Source organism: Rosa chinensis, chromosome 7, assembly GCF_002994745.2.
Source record: "Rosa chinensis cultivar Old Blush chromosome 7, RchiOBHm-V2, whole genome shotgun sequence".
Classification (NCBI taxonomy): Eukaryota; Viridiplantae; Streptophyta; class Magnoliopsida; order Rosales; family Rosaceae; genus Rosa; species Rosa chinensis.
Window position 1 is genome coordinate 17,538,579 of NC_037094.1, and position 15,467 is coordinate 17,554,045.

The 15,467-nt window shown below is 36.5% G+C and overlaps 1 protein-coding gene across 5 annotated transcripts; it reads left to right on the forward strand.

Annotated features, from left to right (window-relative positions):
- The first annotated feature begins 311 nt into the window (after positions 1–311).
- Positions 312–12,659, forward strand: LOC112180849 (DNA-directed RNA polymerase IV subunit 1). Of its 5 annotated transcripts, XM_024319412.2 has the most exons (20): positions 312–639; positions 2,243–2,372; positions 2,929–3,049; positions 3,137–3,261; positions 3,534–3,566; positions 3,652–3,837; positions 4,689–4,844; positions 4,955–5,050; positions 5,131–7,077; positions 7,302–7,471; positions 7,558–7,624; positions 7,704–7,825; positions 8,629–8,701; positions 8,735–8,801; positions 8,890–9,131; positions 9,221–9,394; positions 9,488–9,625; positions 10,281–10,528; positions 11,320–11,431; positions 12,197–12,659. In XM_024319412.2, exons 2-20 carry the CDS (start codon positions 2,286–2,288, stop codon positions 12,365–12,367), a joined length of 4,335 nt encoding a protein of 1,444 aa, XP_024175180.1. In that variant the 5' UTR covers positions 312–639; positions 2,243–2,285; the 3' UTR covers positions 12,368–12,659. The 5 variants fall into 5 exon arrangements, 4 of the variants coding, with proteins under 4 accessions (XP_024175180.1, XP_024175179.1, XP_040367694.1 ...); XM_024319411.2 differs by having other exon boundaries at positions 8,629–8,801; XM_040511760.1 differs by lacking the exon at positions 312–639 and adding an exon at positions 1,100–1,641 and having other exon boundaries at positions 8,629–8,801.
- The last annotated feature ends 2,808 nt before the right edge of the window (positions 12,660–15,467 follow it).

Consider the following 15,467-nt stretch of genomic DNA (forward strand, 5'->3'; position numbering starts at 1 on the left):
ATCTTCTAAATAGAAGAGTACTCAAGAGACAATTTTAAGAGATTGTAAGGGACAAATATATCTTAAAACTATGCATATGTTTTCAGTCGTTAGATTCATTCATCCCTCACTGCTTTTTAAAAACTGTCCCTTAGATGAGCAGGATTCCTAAACAGAGACTTGTAGTAATTGTAAAAACAAGAATTCACCTATAAACTTGTCTATTTCGGTAAAAGCCATTAAGTCTCTCTGGCAGATGGTGAAAAAAGAGGGGTATGATGGTAAATAGAAGGAAAAGACCGTGTAATCTGACACAAACCCAAACACCCTCTCTCTGGGCCTCAGTCTTCCTTCTTGAACTCGGCGCACTGGAGAAGCTGTCTCTCTCTCTCTATCTCTCTCTCTCTCGTTTGGTTTCGTTTGGTTGGAGCAAACCGGCGGCGTCGTCACTCTGATAAGAGAGAGAGATAGCGCTCTTCTTCCACTCTTTCAGACCAAACGACATCGCTTTCACCCATCTTTTTCACTTCACTGTATTGCCCCCCAACTTTTCTGTGTTGCCTTTTTTAGTTAAAAGAAAGCAACCCATTGGGCTCAGTCGTGTTGGGTACTCACTCCTCTGTTTCTCTCTGCTGAAAAGACACATTCTTTGCGCTCAAAGTGAGTATAAATTTGAATCTTTTTGGGACTTTCTTTATGGGATTAATGCCGCTTCTCTGTTTTTCGGAGGATGATCATGCTCTACATGGCTCTTCTGAACAAGTTTTCGTTACGGATTTGATATTTTGATTCCTTTTTTTTTGGGTGATTATGTGCTGTTTTGGTTTGTTCTACATCATTGGTGATTGGTTTTTGAAATTCAATGTGTGTTTGCTGCCTCTGGTGCTCTGCATGTTGTGTTTGATCATGGAGGACTGTTGAAAAGAATGGACCTTTGCACAATGCAGATTAAAATCTTATGTTTTTTGTGTTCTTCATCCCTGGCAATGTTAGTTTCTCTGGGTGTATAAGACAATCAAGGTGTTTTCTGGTACTCGTGATGTGTTTTTTGTTTAATTTATGAAAACTTAAGCTGGTGAAAGAATGGTTTCTGTTTATGCTATTGCTTATGTATATGAGTATTTAGTGATAAATTTTGTGATCAAGTTTTTTTTTTTCCTTTGGGATGTCTTGTTAGGTTTGAATGACTTGCCATGTTAGAGATATCATGTCTTGTTAGATGTCTCTTTGTAATGAAATGGTTGCTTGTTGATTATTTTTCGATCACTAAACGCGTCTGCTTTGTTGTGGTTATTGATCGTTTTGTTTTGTCAGGGTTAGTTGGTGGTTGCACTTATTGACTGATGCTACTGACAATCTGAGTTTGCAACTAATTGCTATGTGCATTTCAATGTTAGAGGTCTGCATATAGTAACAGTACAAGATTTTAGATATTCTGTCTCTTTTTGTGGCTAAGCGGTAGCTTATTGATTATGGTATGATCAATAAAGCAGATATTGTCGTGATTATTGACCGTTTTGTGGTGCTACACAATCTGGATTTGCAACTAATTTCCACGTGCATTTCATTGTTTGATTGCGCCTCCACAGATTATTAGTGCGGATTTGGACAGGTTTATGTGGGGGATTTTCCAGTTGCATTGAGCATCGATGGCTTATTTGTGTGGGTTTATTATATCGTCCACTGCCTTTGATCCTAATTTTCAAAAGATAGTGATTTTTATGCTGTTATTGGCATCAATTTGCTAAAAAAAAAATAAAAAAACATAAAAAAAAGGAGCTGTATGTGACAGCTGCTGTTTATTTTATCTTGGTTTTTCTTTACAGTGCATCATATTAATTTCTCCACGATAGAAGGGGGTGTGTAATGTAAACAATGTTATTTATTGGTGCTGGCTTGTTATATATTTTAAGCATCGGTATAGTATTCCCATAATATAGATATCTACTTAAATACCGCCATATCGGATCACTGCCATCACCAGTTTTCCTAGAGTGAACCTTCCAATTATTTCTATACATGTATATCGAAGGTGCAGAAAAGCAATATTGCAAAACGCTTGAGAACATGACACTATTTCCTTCATATGTCAGACTCTTGTAATGAAGTTGCAAATGAACTCCCAGTTTTATCTAAACTGAGTAGAATTTTTAAAATGCAGAGTTATGGAGAGCTATGCATCTTCCTAGAATGCTGTTTTTTTCCTTTCTTATCAGTAACTTCTTTATGCTATACTGTTTAACGCTCATGGCTATCTATGTAGGTTGCTTGATTTGTTTCTGCAAAATATAGAAGTAATAGAGCCCATGGAAGATGAATTGTATAATGAAGAACTAGTGCCATGTGCTTGCATAACTGGGGTACATCTAAATGTTTCCACTCGGGAAGATACGGTAAGCATGTAACGGTATATGGTTTTTGCTAGAAGCGTGAGATTTAATTTTATAACATTTATAGAATTTATCATTTTATATGAGATTTTTCTAAGATTCTCTATTAGGTTATAAGATTTAACTTGCTTGTTGGTTTTGTTAGAGGTTTTGTGGTTATTACTCTCATGGTTTCTTCAGTAATTCTTTCTTTCTTTTTTCCTACACTTTGAACCATATGCTTCAGGTACATGGCAATTGTAAACATGTTTCTCTGAATTATTCATATATCTATTTCTTATCAAAAAAAAAAAAACACATTATTTATATATGTTTCCTTCTGCTTTCAATTATTATTGTCCACTGTTATTTTAATCACAAGTTCTTGATATGGGAATTATACTTTTTAAAATATTACAGTCTTTGGCATGCACGTGTGCGCCTTGAACTTTTAGCCTATGATATGAAATTCATGAGCCTGTATAAGTATGAAGGGACTATTAGGTACATAGTTTAAGTATACTGTGATGCATTTGCTCTATCAAATAAGAATGTCTTTAACACTTCAATTCTGTGACAGGAGAAAATATCAACATTATTAATCGAGGCAGCTGCCCAGGTTAATGATCCAAAGTTGGGACTTCCAAATCCAACGAATCAGTGTTCTACTTGTGGTACCCAAGATATAAAATCCTGTGATGGTGTGTATGGATATTTCACATCGTTCCATAAAGAAATTTGTTACCATTTCTGGAATTGGTGGTAATGACTTTTTCTTTAATTTTTAGGTCATTTTGGGTCCATCAAGTTTCCGTGCACGATACTCCATCCATACTATCTACCGGAAGTTGCTCTTATTTTAAACAAGATTTGCCCGGCATGTAAAACCATCAGGCAAGGTGTAAGGGTCAAGGTCAGGTACCACTGATCTCGACATCATTGAATAAATGTGACTTGTACTTAGTACCATCACCATTGAAGATTGGTTAATATGTTTCCCTTGATGGTTGATGGTTTAAGTTGATTTTTTTGTTTATTTTCAAATTTAATGTGGAATTTTTTTATGTTGTTGTTTCATGCTAAGTATTTAATTTTATACTAACTGTGAGAGTACTAGTTGTCTTCTTGTTGTTGATAGTGTGCATTTAATTAGTTATTGATTATCTCTTATTATGCCTGTTCCAGGGATCTGAACGGAGGGGCTGCAGATATTGCTTTGTGAGTTTGTCTTGTCAAGTTAATTTTCTTTCTTTTTTTCTTTCTCTACCATTGTAGCTCAAGTCTTGATACTTTTAATTAATAGGGAGGTTCATCGGATTACCCTAGAATGAAGTTCAAAGTTTCTTCTAGAGAGCTTTTCAGAAGAAGTACAATAATAGTAGAAGCAGTTGGAAAATTGCCTCCTGATTATTGGGACTTCATTCCCAAAGATCCCCAACATGATGAAACACACACAAAACCAAATAGAAGAGTTCTATCTCATGCCCAGGTATCTTGGTCTTATTATACGTTCATGCAATTAGCTCTTCAAACTAAGAAACCATCAGATACAAGCATATGCACGAAAGTTTACTTTTGCACATATATAATATTTGTATGTACTGAAAATGCCTCTGTTTGTATCTATAGATGTATTCCTATACCTTGGTCCTATTATATATCCGTGTAATTAGCTCTTCAAACTAGAAAATCATCAGATACAAGCACATGCATGAAAGTTTATTTTTGCACATATATAATGTTTGTATCTATACATGTATGCATATACCTCTGTTTATGAGATACATGGTAGAGCATCTAGGTAGTATGCATGTTTGAAGTTTTGTTTCTTTGTATCAGGTTGTTTTCCTTAATTTATTTATCAAAAGAAAAAAAAAAACATTTTCTTAGAACCCATTTTTTACACTCCGGTGCCTAAGTGCTCGTTTTCTCCTATGGCATATTGGGGAACCTGTATATTAAATAAATAGCTATATATAATTGTTACCATACTAACCACTAAGTAAACTTACCAATCTGTCTCTAGATGATAATTTTTAAGAATTTATTGTTCTTTCTGTGTGCCATTGATGGATACACTGTCGAAGTCTCTTTTTCACATGCAATTTATTTCAGTTTCTTGCCTTTCACCTTTAAGCCATGCTTTTCAGATCTCTCTCTCTCTCTCTCTCTCTCTCTCTCTCTCTCTCTCTCTGTACATCAGTACATATATGTATGTATAGATGTATATCTGATGTGTACATTCTTTTTCTTTACATAGCAAATGGTTGTCATGTTTGTGCCATACTTTCTAATTCTTCAAAGCTCTTTTTGATGCAATGCTTTCTTTCTGCCTTTCAGGTTCATTTTTTGTTGAATGATGTTGATCCAGATTTCATCACAAAGTTTGTTCCAACAACCAGCTCACTTTCTTTGGACTGTTTCCTTGTCACACCAAATTGTCATCGTGTGACAGAAGTTATGTATTCATTTAATAATGGGCAGTCATTGATGTTTGTAAGTCTTTTTCAGTGCTGTACTTGGTTGGTTTGTTTCAGAGGTTGCCTAATAATCCATGCTTCTGGTTTATGCTTGCCTCTTAATTCTGCTTTGATGAATGTGTATAGGATGATCGGACTAGAGCTTACAGGAAACTAGTGGATTTCAGAGGCACCGCAAACGAGCTGGGTTCTCGTGTTTTGGACTGCCTGAAAATTTCCAAGGCAAGCTACTCAGTTAATTTTCTGTTTTCTGTAGATCTCCTAGACAAGTGCTTCCTAATGTTCATACTTTTAATGTGCAGATAAACAAAGACAAAACAGGCAGAGATTCAATTTCAGTTGAGCAACAAAAGATTAAGGATTCTCCGTCCAGAACATCCGGCTTGAGATGGATAAAAGATGTTGTTCTTGGAAAGAGAAGTGATCACTGTTTTCGAACTGTTGTCGTTGGTGATCCAAACATCAAGCTGAGTGAGATTGGCATACCCCGCCATATTGCAGAGAAAATGCAGATCTCTGAGAATCTGAACCAATATAACCTTGACAAGTTGTATGCGTTTTGCCAGCTACGCCTTGGCCATCAGGGGAGAGGTGACATACATGTTCGTAGAAATGATAGTCTGGTTAGGATAAGTAATTTAGAAGAACTGGAGATGGGAGATATTATATACAGGGCGTTGAGTGATGGAGATGTTGTGTTGATAAATAGGCCTCCATCAATACATCAACACTCCCTAATAGCTTTAACTGCAAAGATCCTTCCAGTAAACTCTGTAGTGTCGATAAATCCACTGTGTTGCTCTCCTTTTCGTGGTGATTTTGATGGTGATTGCCTTCATGGTTATGTTCCTCAATCAGTGGATACCAGAGTCGAGCTTACAGAGCTTGTTGCTTTAGATAAGCAATTAGTTAATGGGCAGAGTGGTTCCAACCTTCTTTCTCTCAGTCAAGATAGTTTAACTGCTTGCTATCTCATCATGGAAGATGGCACCCTGATGAATAAGTTTCAAATGCAACAACTGAAAATGCTTTGTCCCCCTGAACTGCCATCACCAGCGATAATCAAAGATCCTTCTGGTAACTCCGTTTCTTGGACGGCAAAGCAGATAATCAGCATGTTTCTACCTGCAAATTTTAATTATGCATTTCCTTCAAATGGCGTGCATATTAGCAATGGAGAGCTTCTAGCTTCTTCTGAAGGTTCTTCTTGGCTGCGAGACACCAGTGGGAATCTTTTCCAAAGTCTCATCGAACATTGCCCCGGTCAGATACTGGACATCTTCTTTACTGCTCAGGGAGTTCTATGTGAGTGGTTGTCAATGAGGGGCTTGAGTGTTTCTCTCTCAGACTTGTATATCGCGTCGGATACATGTTCAAGGAAAAACTTGGTGGAGGAAATCTTCTATGGGTTACAAGAAGCAGAGGAGGCATGTACTATCAGACAGTTGATGCTTGATTCTTGTCAGGAATTTCTTATGGGCTATGCTGAAGAGACAAAAAGCCCTTTGACTTTTGGTTCAGAACATTTTTGTTATCAGAAGCAGAAATCTGCTGCACTTAGTCAGGTCACGGTAGATGCTTTCAAAGAAGGTTTCCGGGATGTCCAAAATTTAGCATACAAATATGCCCGTGAGGACAACTCGTTGCTGGCTATGTTTAAGGCTGGAAGCAAGGGTAATATGCTGAAATTAGTTCAGCATGGTATGTGCCTTGGTTTGCAGCATTCACTAGTTCCCTTATCATTCAAGTTTCCGAACCAGCTCTCATGTGATGCATGGAATGATCAAAAAGCACGTGGTATCGTTCAGGAGGTTGGAAGAGCTTTTGAATCCATCGAGTCATATATCCCATCCACTGTCGTTAAAAGTTCGTTCTTGACTGGGCTGAATCCGGTCGAATGCTTTGTTCATTCAGTCACGAGTCGAGATGGTTCTTTTAGTAATAATGCGGAACTTCCTGGGACTCTGAATCGAAAGCTCATGTATTTCATGCGTGATTTGCATACTGCTTATGACGGAACAGTTAGAAACGCATATGGGAACCAGCTGGTTCAGTTCTCCTATGATAATGACGAGGGCATATCTACTGCAGATAGCACCACAAACAGCTCATATGCAAAGAGTGTTATTGATTGTGGTGGCGGCCAACCCGTTGGTGCATTGTCTGCTTGTGCAATATCTGAAGCTGCATACAGTGCTTTAGATCAGCCAGTTAGTCTACTTGAAACTTCTCCTCTGCTAAATCTGAAGGTTCTTCCTCTCTCCTCACTCTTCTCCCTGCATCCTCTTCTCTCTGCAAAAGTTATTTTATTAATTTTTTTCTTGTTCTTTCAGAAGTATCTATGCATGTTACTTTGTTATTTTCAGTAAGTATGGCAATGATGCTTAGAAATTGACAGTTAATATGCTGAAAACTGTATCATCATTCTAGGAACACCTGTCTTACTTATGTGCGATGCTCTTTAATTGCACAGAACATTTTGGAGTGTGGTTCAAAGAAAAGGAGTGCTAAGCAAACTATGTCATTATTTTTATCTGAGAAGCTTGGAAGACCTAGGCATGGTTTCGAGTATGGAGCGCTAGAAGTTAAAAATCATCTAGAGGGACTCACATTTTCAGACATCGTTTCTACTGTCATGATAATGTTAGTTTATTTGTTCTCTCTCTCTCTCTCTCTCTCCCCCCGCCCAAAACAACGGTCTGTAATTGTTGTGGTAATGTCGGTATCAGGTTCTCCTCACAAACTGGCAGCAAGATGCATTTTAGTCCTTGGGTTTCTCACTTTCATATATCTAAGGTAATAAAAGGTGTAATTTAACTTTTTTTTTTTACTTGATACAAGCTCCATTCTATGGTATAAATTTTCGCCCATTCAGGAAATTGTACGAAGAAGAAGGCTGAATGTGCGATCTATTATAGAGGCACTTTATGCAAGATGCAACTCCGCTCCAGTGGAGTTGAAAATTATCCTTTGGAATTTGAAGATCACAAGAAATAAGTAAGCTCCTTGATCTATCTAGGTCTTATATCATCTGTTATGGCCACTTAGATGCCTGGGTGACATTGACAGTTAAGGATCCTTCTTTGTTACTGTATAGATCTTAGATACTAGGATTCACATGTTTCCTGAAGATAAATGTAACTGCTTATTTAATGATTGTACATATTTTGTACTAATCAATTATATCTTCAGGTGTCCAATTCCTTAACCTGAACAACTAAATAGGATTAGTGCATATAATGCAATTTGTTAAGTGCAAGAAAACCACTTGAACAGTTGCAAGTTTCTAGACTTTTAGTTTTATTTAAATATTGTGAAGCAAATCATCAAGCTGATTTACATGTGAAGTGTATATTAATAGATATCTGAACTTATGCTTGTGAGTGTATTACCATTGCACCCTAAAAAAACATTCTTTAGCAATGCACAACTAAGGTCCTGAAACTTTAAGTACCTTGATGGATTAGGATCCTATTCACATGTAAGTCAAAATGAGAGGGTATACTCTTTGGCGATGGCCTTGTAAGCATGTTAAATTGTTAATGGCATATCATGATGCACCACAAAAAATGGAACATCAATTGATGGTGTGCATGGTTTGGCCCCATTATCCATTGGTCATAAGCAACATGCCTTTGGCTTCACAGTATGAGGGATTCAGTACTTCTCAAGACTCTTAATCTTAGAAAATCTTGAATTGTATCAATACATGTATTCTCTGCAGCATCTATATTGTCTTAAAACTGAATCCATCTCATGGAACTGTACTGTCCCAGTCTAACTTGGCTGATAATTGGCAGGGAATGTGATTGCTGCAGCACACCTAATGATACATTTTGCATCAGTGTCACACTGACTGAAAAGCAAGACAATTCTTCTGAAGAACTGGATAAAAAGCAAGACAAGTCTTCTGAAGAACTGGATAAAACTCGAGTCTTGGTGATACCATTCTTGCTTAAAACAGTAGTTAAAGGTTGGTTCTATACTAAAATCCCTGATTTTTTTTAACTCAGTATGTACAACATGCCCTCTTCTGTGATCTGACTTTATTTTTTCCTTAGGTTTTCTGGAGATAAAAAAGGTGGATATTATATGGAATGATCGAACTGGTTCACCTGGTGAACTCTACTTGAGAGTTTCTATGTCAGGAAAGACCAGAAGGGGGGCTACCTTTTGGAATATGCTTATGGACGATTGTCTTCCGGTTATGGATATGATTGATTGGTCACGAAGTCATCCAGATAACGTCGATGACTTCTGCACTGCCTATGGAATAGATGTTGGGTGGAAACATTTCCTTAATGTGAGTTCCCTTTGCTTTTTTTTTTTTTCAAATAAAATTTCCTTGGGATCTGTTTCAAATATTAACTACTATCATGCATGCAAGCACAGAAGTTGGAGTCTGCAACCGTAGATATTGGAAAGACAATTCTTCCGCAGCATTTGCTTCTTGCAGCAGATTGTCTGTCAGCCACCGGCGAGTTTGTCAGCTTAAACGCAAAAGGCATTGCTCAACAATTGGAACATGCATCTGTCACAGCCCCTTTTATGCAAGCTTGCTTTTCTGTTAGTTAATAACTTATGTTCATACTTCAATATGTTACTGAAAGTTACTTTAAGTCAACTTTTTTATGCTCACTCTGGTGAAATTTGGTTCAGACTCCTGGTCCTTGCTTGGTTAAAGCTGCTAAGGCTGGAGTGGTGGATAATCTCCAGGGGAGTTTGGACGCATTGACATGGGGAAATACTCCGTCCTTGGGAAGTGGTGGACAGTTTGATATTATATTTGCTGGGGAGGTAAATTTTATATTGTTCCTTACATGGCTGTAACTCCTTATTAAGTGTGCAACTAAAGGGTTTTGGGGGATCTAGGATATGGCTTCTGGGCTATAGAAATGTTTACATAAAATGTGGCTTGATGGGTATAATTTTGAGGGATTTATATAATTGTACAAGCTACATCTTGAGTTGTGCCTTCTTGAAATGAATTTCTTGAATTTATTGATGGGGCTAATAATCTTTGAATTTCTTATCTTCAACTCCAATTAGATTCCTTAATATATAGTTCTTTTTTATTATTATTTTTATTGTTATTATTTTATTATTAGTGTACACATAGCTTTAGCAGTTCTCATGTTACTGCTCAATTTCTCCTATTGATGCCATGCTTTAGTGAGTGCGCATTTTACTAACCTTCATTTGTTATTACAGTTTAGCATTCTGGTAGGAGTTTTCTTAGCACTGAAGATATCAAATCATATCTGTATTCTCCCAATTTGAAGCAACTAATTACTAGTAAATGTGTCAATTGAATGAGTCAACATGCTACATTTGGTAGCATTCCTGTTCATCTATTGCTATATAATTGTTTTTGTTTTATATTTTGATAATCTCACTTCTTCATATGCATACTTGTTCTTTTATAGTTCTTAACCCCTTCCTTTATAATCAGGGATCTGTGTCTTCTAAGCCATTTGATGTTCATGATATGCTGAGCAGACAAATCAGTTCCAACCCCCAGAATGTATTTGAAATGTCTGATGCTCCAATTCATCTATCTGACAAATATGTTGCTCCACATGTGTACAAGTATGGTCTTTTGTGCAAGTTGAAGAGTATTACCAAATCAGTCTTAAGAGAAACTTTTACGATCCAGGATATTGATAGATTGTCTCAAACCTTGAAGAATATATTGCACAAGTAAGTTAACCCCACAACATTGTCTCTCCATTGTTACAGGATACCAGTTTCACGTCTCTTAGGCAATTAGTTTAATTGATATTTGAGATCTCATATGCTTCTCATTTTGGGAAAAAGGTTATTTCTATCTTCATCATCATCATCATCATCATCATCATCTCACTATCGGAGGGGCATATGTCAGGGAGGAGGGAAGTTATTTGTTCTGAACCAAAACATAAGAATGAAAAAGAATTTCAATGGATTTGAGATTTCAATTGTAACATTCAGTCTATACATTTTCCTTTTTCTCTTCCTCACCTCATCACTATCAAATCCCATAGTAGGGACTCCTCTAATCTCTTTCTACATCATGTAACTTTCAAACTTTTTGTGTTTTAGTAGTCTTCGATTGCTGGCTTTTCTTCACTAGTATCATACATGAAAAGTACTTGTTATTGTTTGAAATTGGTAACGACACATTAAGGACTCCGTAGTCAAGGCATTTGGAACTGATTTTCTCTCGCCTGGTGACGGCTTGCATATATTAGGAGCATACCTGATATTGACACTGAAATAAATGCAATGGTTTCAAACACTCCGTAGTACTTCTTCTTTGCCAAAATTTTAACATCGATGATGTCCTTTTCCGGCTATACAGAGAATTTTTTTTCTTATGATTTTATAAGTTTCCAGAATGACCAATTTGATTGTTTTTCTCTTAGGAGTTGGGACAAATAGGTAGAAAAACATTTTTACATAATGAAATAAGAAAGTGTGTTATCACATATATGTAACTCGTGTGAATGTAGGTATGACATCAATGAAAGCATAAATGAGATGGAGAAGAAAGATTTGATGACGGCTTTAGAATTTCACCCTCATAGGGATCGTAAGATCGGATTAGGAATCAAAGATATAAAGGTATGTTATTTGCTCATTTGCTGAAAGATTTGTTATAAACCTGGTCTGTGAAATTTTTAAGATGTGAAAGGTAGATGCGTATTTGTGCTTAATCTCTCAACTAATCATTGCAACTCTCACTGCCCAGCCCGGCAGCCCCCCACGCCCGCACACAGACATTTTTTAGTAATGATCTTTTGTGAAATTGGATTTGTTGTTCCAAGTATTCTGACTTCATATCTTAATTCTTTTAATAGATAGGGAGTTTATCTCTTGGAAAATGATTAATGGTTCTCCTTGGGTACATTTATGTATTACTTGATGCATTAATGTACACATGCTCCAACCATTGGTAGAGAAACTTCATGTACCGGTAACCCAGTGGGATCTAGTGGCACACTGGTTTTCCGCTGCGTGGACCTGGTCTCTTGGAACATATCAGTTCCTGTACTCCTATATTTTATTATTATTATTATTATTTTTTTTTTTTTGAGAAAGAAAAAAAGAAGTCTTGGTGACTTGTTTAATGTGTTCTATTTCAAATGAACCTCCTATCATAGTGTTGAATATTGTTTTCCACATGTGGTTGGCAGATCGCTCTGTAGTTATCCTCCTATGGATGCTAATCACTTGATAATGTGGAAATTACTTTTTATACGTTTGGTGGGCTATAGAAATAAACGTATCTCAAATGTGAATCAATAAAGACCCGAGAGTTTAGATAAATTATTCCAGTCTTCTGTCCCTATACGTTTCCATGATGCTTTTCTTGCGTATCTTTTATAGGTTGGCCAGCACCCTAACCATGAGAATGCACGATGCTTCATGCTAGTACATACGGATGGGACGATTGAAGATGTTTCGTACCACAAGTGCATCATTGGTGCTTTTGATATCATAGCTCCTCATAGGGCAAAGGGCTATCGCCTGAGACATTTGAGCCGTGGTCCTCGGTAAGCCAGCTTCATGCACAGTGGCATAAATTTGGGGAAATAAGGGTTCAAAATAAACTGTCATTTGTGTAGCTTCTCTTACAGAGCTAACCCTCTTACCAAAGCTTCCTTTTGCTACTTCTACTACATCCTTGTTTGTCTTCCTTTTAAATGGTCAGATAAGATCTAGTGGAAGTAGCAAAGGGAAGCTTGTAATGGTTAACGGGTTAACTACCCCCCTAAACCCCAATTTCCATGTTGTATTCATAGAACAAATGTCACTGTTGTATCAATCTATTCTATTGCTTTGTCTTCCAGTTTTCATCATAATTTGATGTGGACATTGCAGTAAGCTTTTGCTGCCTTCCCTTTGGTTTAATGTAGTGATGTTGGAAAGCACTAAAGCACACACAAGATCATTTATCGGCATTAATTAGCTCTAATGCGCAATTAATTATATGCTCGGATGACTTCAACTAGTTCATGATGAGATCTGGTTGACTCATCATGTTTTCAGATCTGATGAGATCTGGTCGGTCATGACTCACTCTCTTTATGCTTGCATATGGTGGAGAGCACCAGGAGCCACCTTTTGATATTGTTTATGACTATTTTAGGGCGAGGATACTGACTTGCACTGACATAAATGGATGGTTAGATTATATTAAATACACTTTTAGGTTATTAATAAAAATATTAATTGAGATAATTTTATAAGTGTTGAGTCATTTACATCGTAGGTGTATAGAATAATTTCTGTTATATCTGCTATATAACAATGACATATTTGGCTGCTACCAAATAATTTCTATTACTTGTGCCGATTCTTACTGCTACCAAATAATTTCTATTACTTGTGCAGATTATTATGCATGTTTAAACTAACGTGAGGTCACCTATCTCATATATATATATATTGTTTTTTATTCATAAAATCTTGAACTTGTGGTGATCTGAAATATTCTTATCCTGTAATTGATGATATTTAATCAATTGAACATGTGATTTAAGTGCGTGTACTTGAAAGAATTGGATCCTCCCCCCACCCAACAATCTTCTTTTTGTCACCTACGAAAGCTCCGTAGACACAAGAAAATTGCCATCCAGTGATGCAACAAGCAATTGTGGCTCGTTCTTTTCTCTTTTTCTGACGCATATCGCATAATATGGCCTCGTTACAAATAATTTCCCAGTAAAATCTTATTGGAGTGAAACACCGGGTGTGTTCGTGTTTCCGCAACTTTTTTGTAAGAATCTTGATAAATGTTACATGGTTGGAGATGCTCTAAAACACAAAAAAAAAAAAAAGATTAACCTATTATCTATCTGTCCTGATACTCCCAATAATTTGAGGATGAATAACTTCATTTCGCTATCAGTACGAAAAGTTTGATTGGACGAGCATTATTTGTTTCAGTGGATGCAGTTTCTTTTATCTCTTTTGAGTCTTTGCGTTTGTTTCTCCTTAATTGTTGCCTTCACTTTTCCAGAATATGACAGATTCTGCCTCCTCTCGCCTCCCCATTCTGCACACATGTTGGATATAGAATTATAGGTTCTGCTGCTTCTCCTTTCCAGGTATACTTGAGCCAAAAGACTCTTCATCTTTATTTCCTCTCCAACTTTTATTGTTGCACAGATTCCGACTCTTCTGTTTTTCCAGCAACACTACTTCAGCTCAAGTGTTTAAATTTCTTCAAGCGGAGTGTAATTCACTCTTAATTTTACAATTCACACTCTATATTTTATTTTTTAGTAATTTAAACCTTTTTTTTTTAATAAATTAGTTTTGTCTTTTCATAAGCATTTCAATCAAAAAGAGAAATAATGAGTGTTGATTGTAAAAAATGAGTATAGATTTCACTCCCATTCTTCAAAATTTATGTCTTTTGACCTTACCAACATTTGAGCCATATTGAAAATAGTCAAAATGTCTCTAAAATTAACTTTTTAAGTGTCAATATTCATCAATATTTATGAAAATTTCAATCAGCACTTAAAATTTCACCGTAACAAAAGAGATTTATTTCTGTTAGTGAGTTTGAGGAAAGCCCTCATTATGAGAGTGCTTCTGAAAATCTTAAAGAGCAAACAAAAAAACATTTCAGTTTTATTATTTCGATTTAGATCTCGTAAAGGGTAATGCCAGACTACCAAACTAAAAATATTTAAAAATCTTGTAAAAAGTAAAAATTGAACATGGGTAAAAAGTGGTGTTAATTATTAATAAATAACAAGGTGCTTTTCTTCGGAAAAAAAGAAGAAGAAAAAATTGCTTTTGTTGTAGAGAAACTGAATTTGAGAGGAATTTGCTGTGTATTCTCATTGATAATAGGGGCCTCTTTATATAGAGGATTACAATGCATAGAATCTCAATCATACAAGGAAAGTAATTCTACATTGATTATGATTCTAGATCATTCTAATTAAATCATATTACCACTAGGTCAAGTAACCTAGAGTTTGGGCTAAACACAAATTAGGTTTTCCTTGAACACTCCCCCTTGTGTTGCCCAAACGCGGTGTTTCTCTCGTTGCCTCGTTAAAAACCTTGCCGAGTAACAAAAACCCAGTGGGACAAAATTAACCTCGGTCGAAGGGGAAAAAGAGCACAACACACCATTCACGATTCAAGACGAACATGTAGACATCTCCCCCTGATGTCTGCACCTCCCCCTGATGACTACGATCATGGGAGTTCAGATAATTTCTGCAAGCCAATTCTTGCCACATGTTTCTCGAACGTGGAATTGGGCAATGACTTAGTAAACAAGTCTGCCTCACTGTCCTCAGATTGAATCTAGTTCATTTTGTTCTCGAGGAGTGTCTGCTGTTGCTGATTATACTTGGTGTTGTCACTTTTGATGTAGCCTTGCCTTATTTGTCCAAAACAAGTAGCATTATCTTAAACGCTCGTAGGCTCAACTGTGGTAGACTTCAAACCACAATTGTTCGAACATGCGTAATTATGGATCCAATCCATATACATTCACGAACCACTTCGTGAAGAGCAATGATCTCTGCATTGTTCGAAGATATAGCGACTAGGGTCTACTATGTAGACCTCCAAGATGTCACGGTCTTTTCCCATGGTGAACACTTAACCGAATTGGGAATGACCATTG

Bases quoted from the DNA above. Each gene is read 5' to 3' on its own strand.
- LOC112180849 (XM_024319411.2), top strand. From the start codon at position 2,286: ATGGAAGATGAATTGTATAATGAAGAACTAGTGCCATGTGCTTGCATA. The intron at 7,472-7,557 runs GTTAGTTTATTT...TGTCGGTATCAG, and splicing joins GTTTCTACTGTCATGATAAT to GTTCTCCTCACAAACTGGCA. The intron at 7,826-8,628 runs GTAAGCTCCTTG...GATAATTGGCAG, and splicing joins TTGAAGATCACAAGAAATAA to GGAATGTGATTGCTGCAGCA.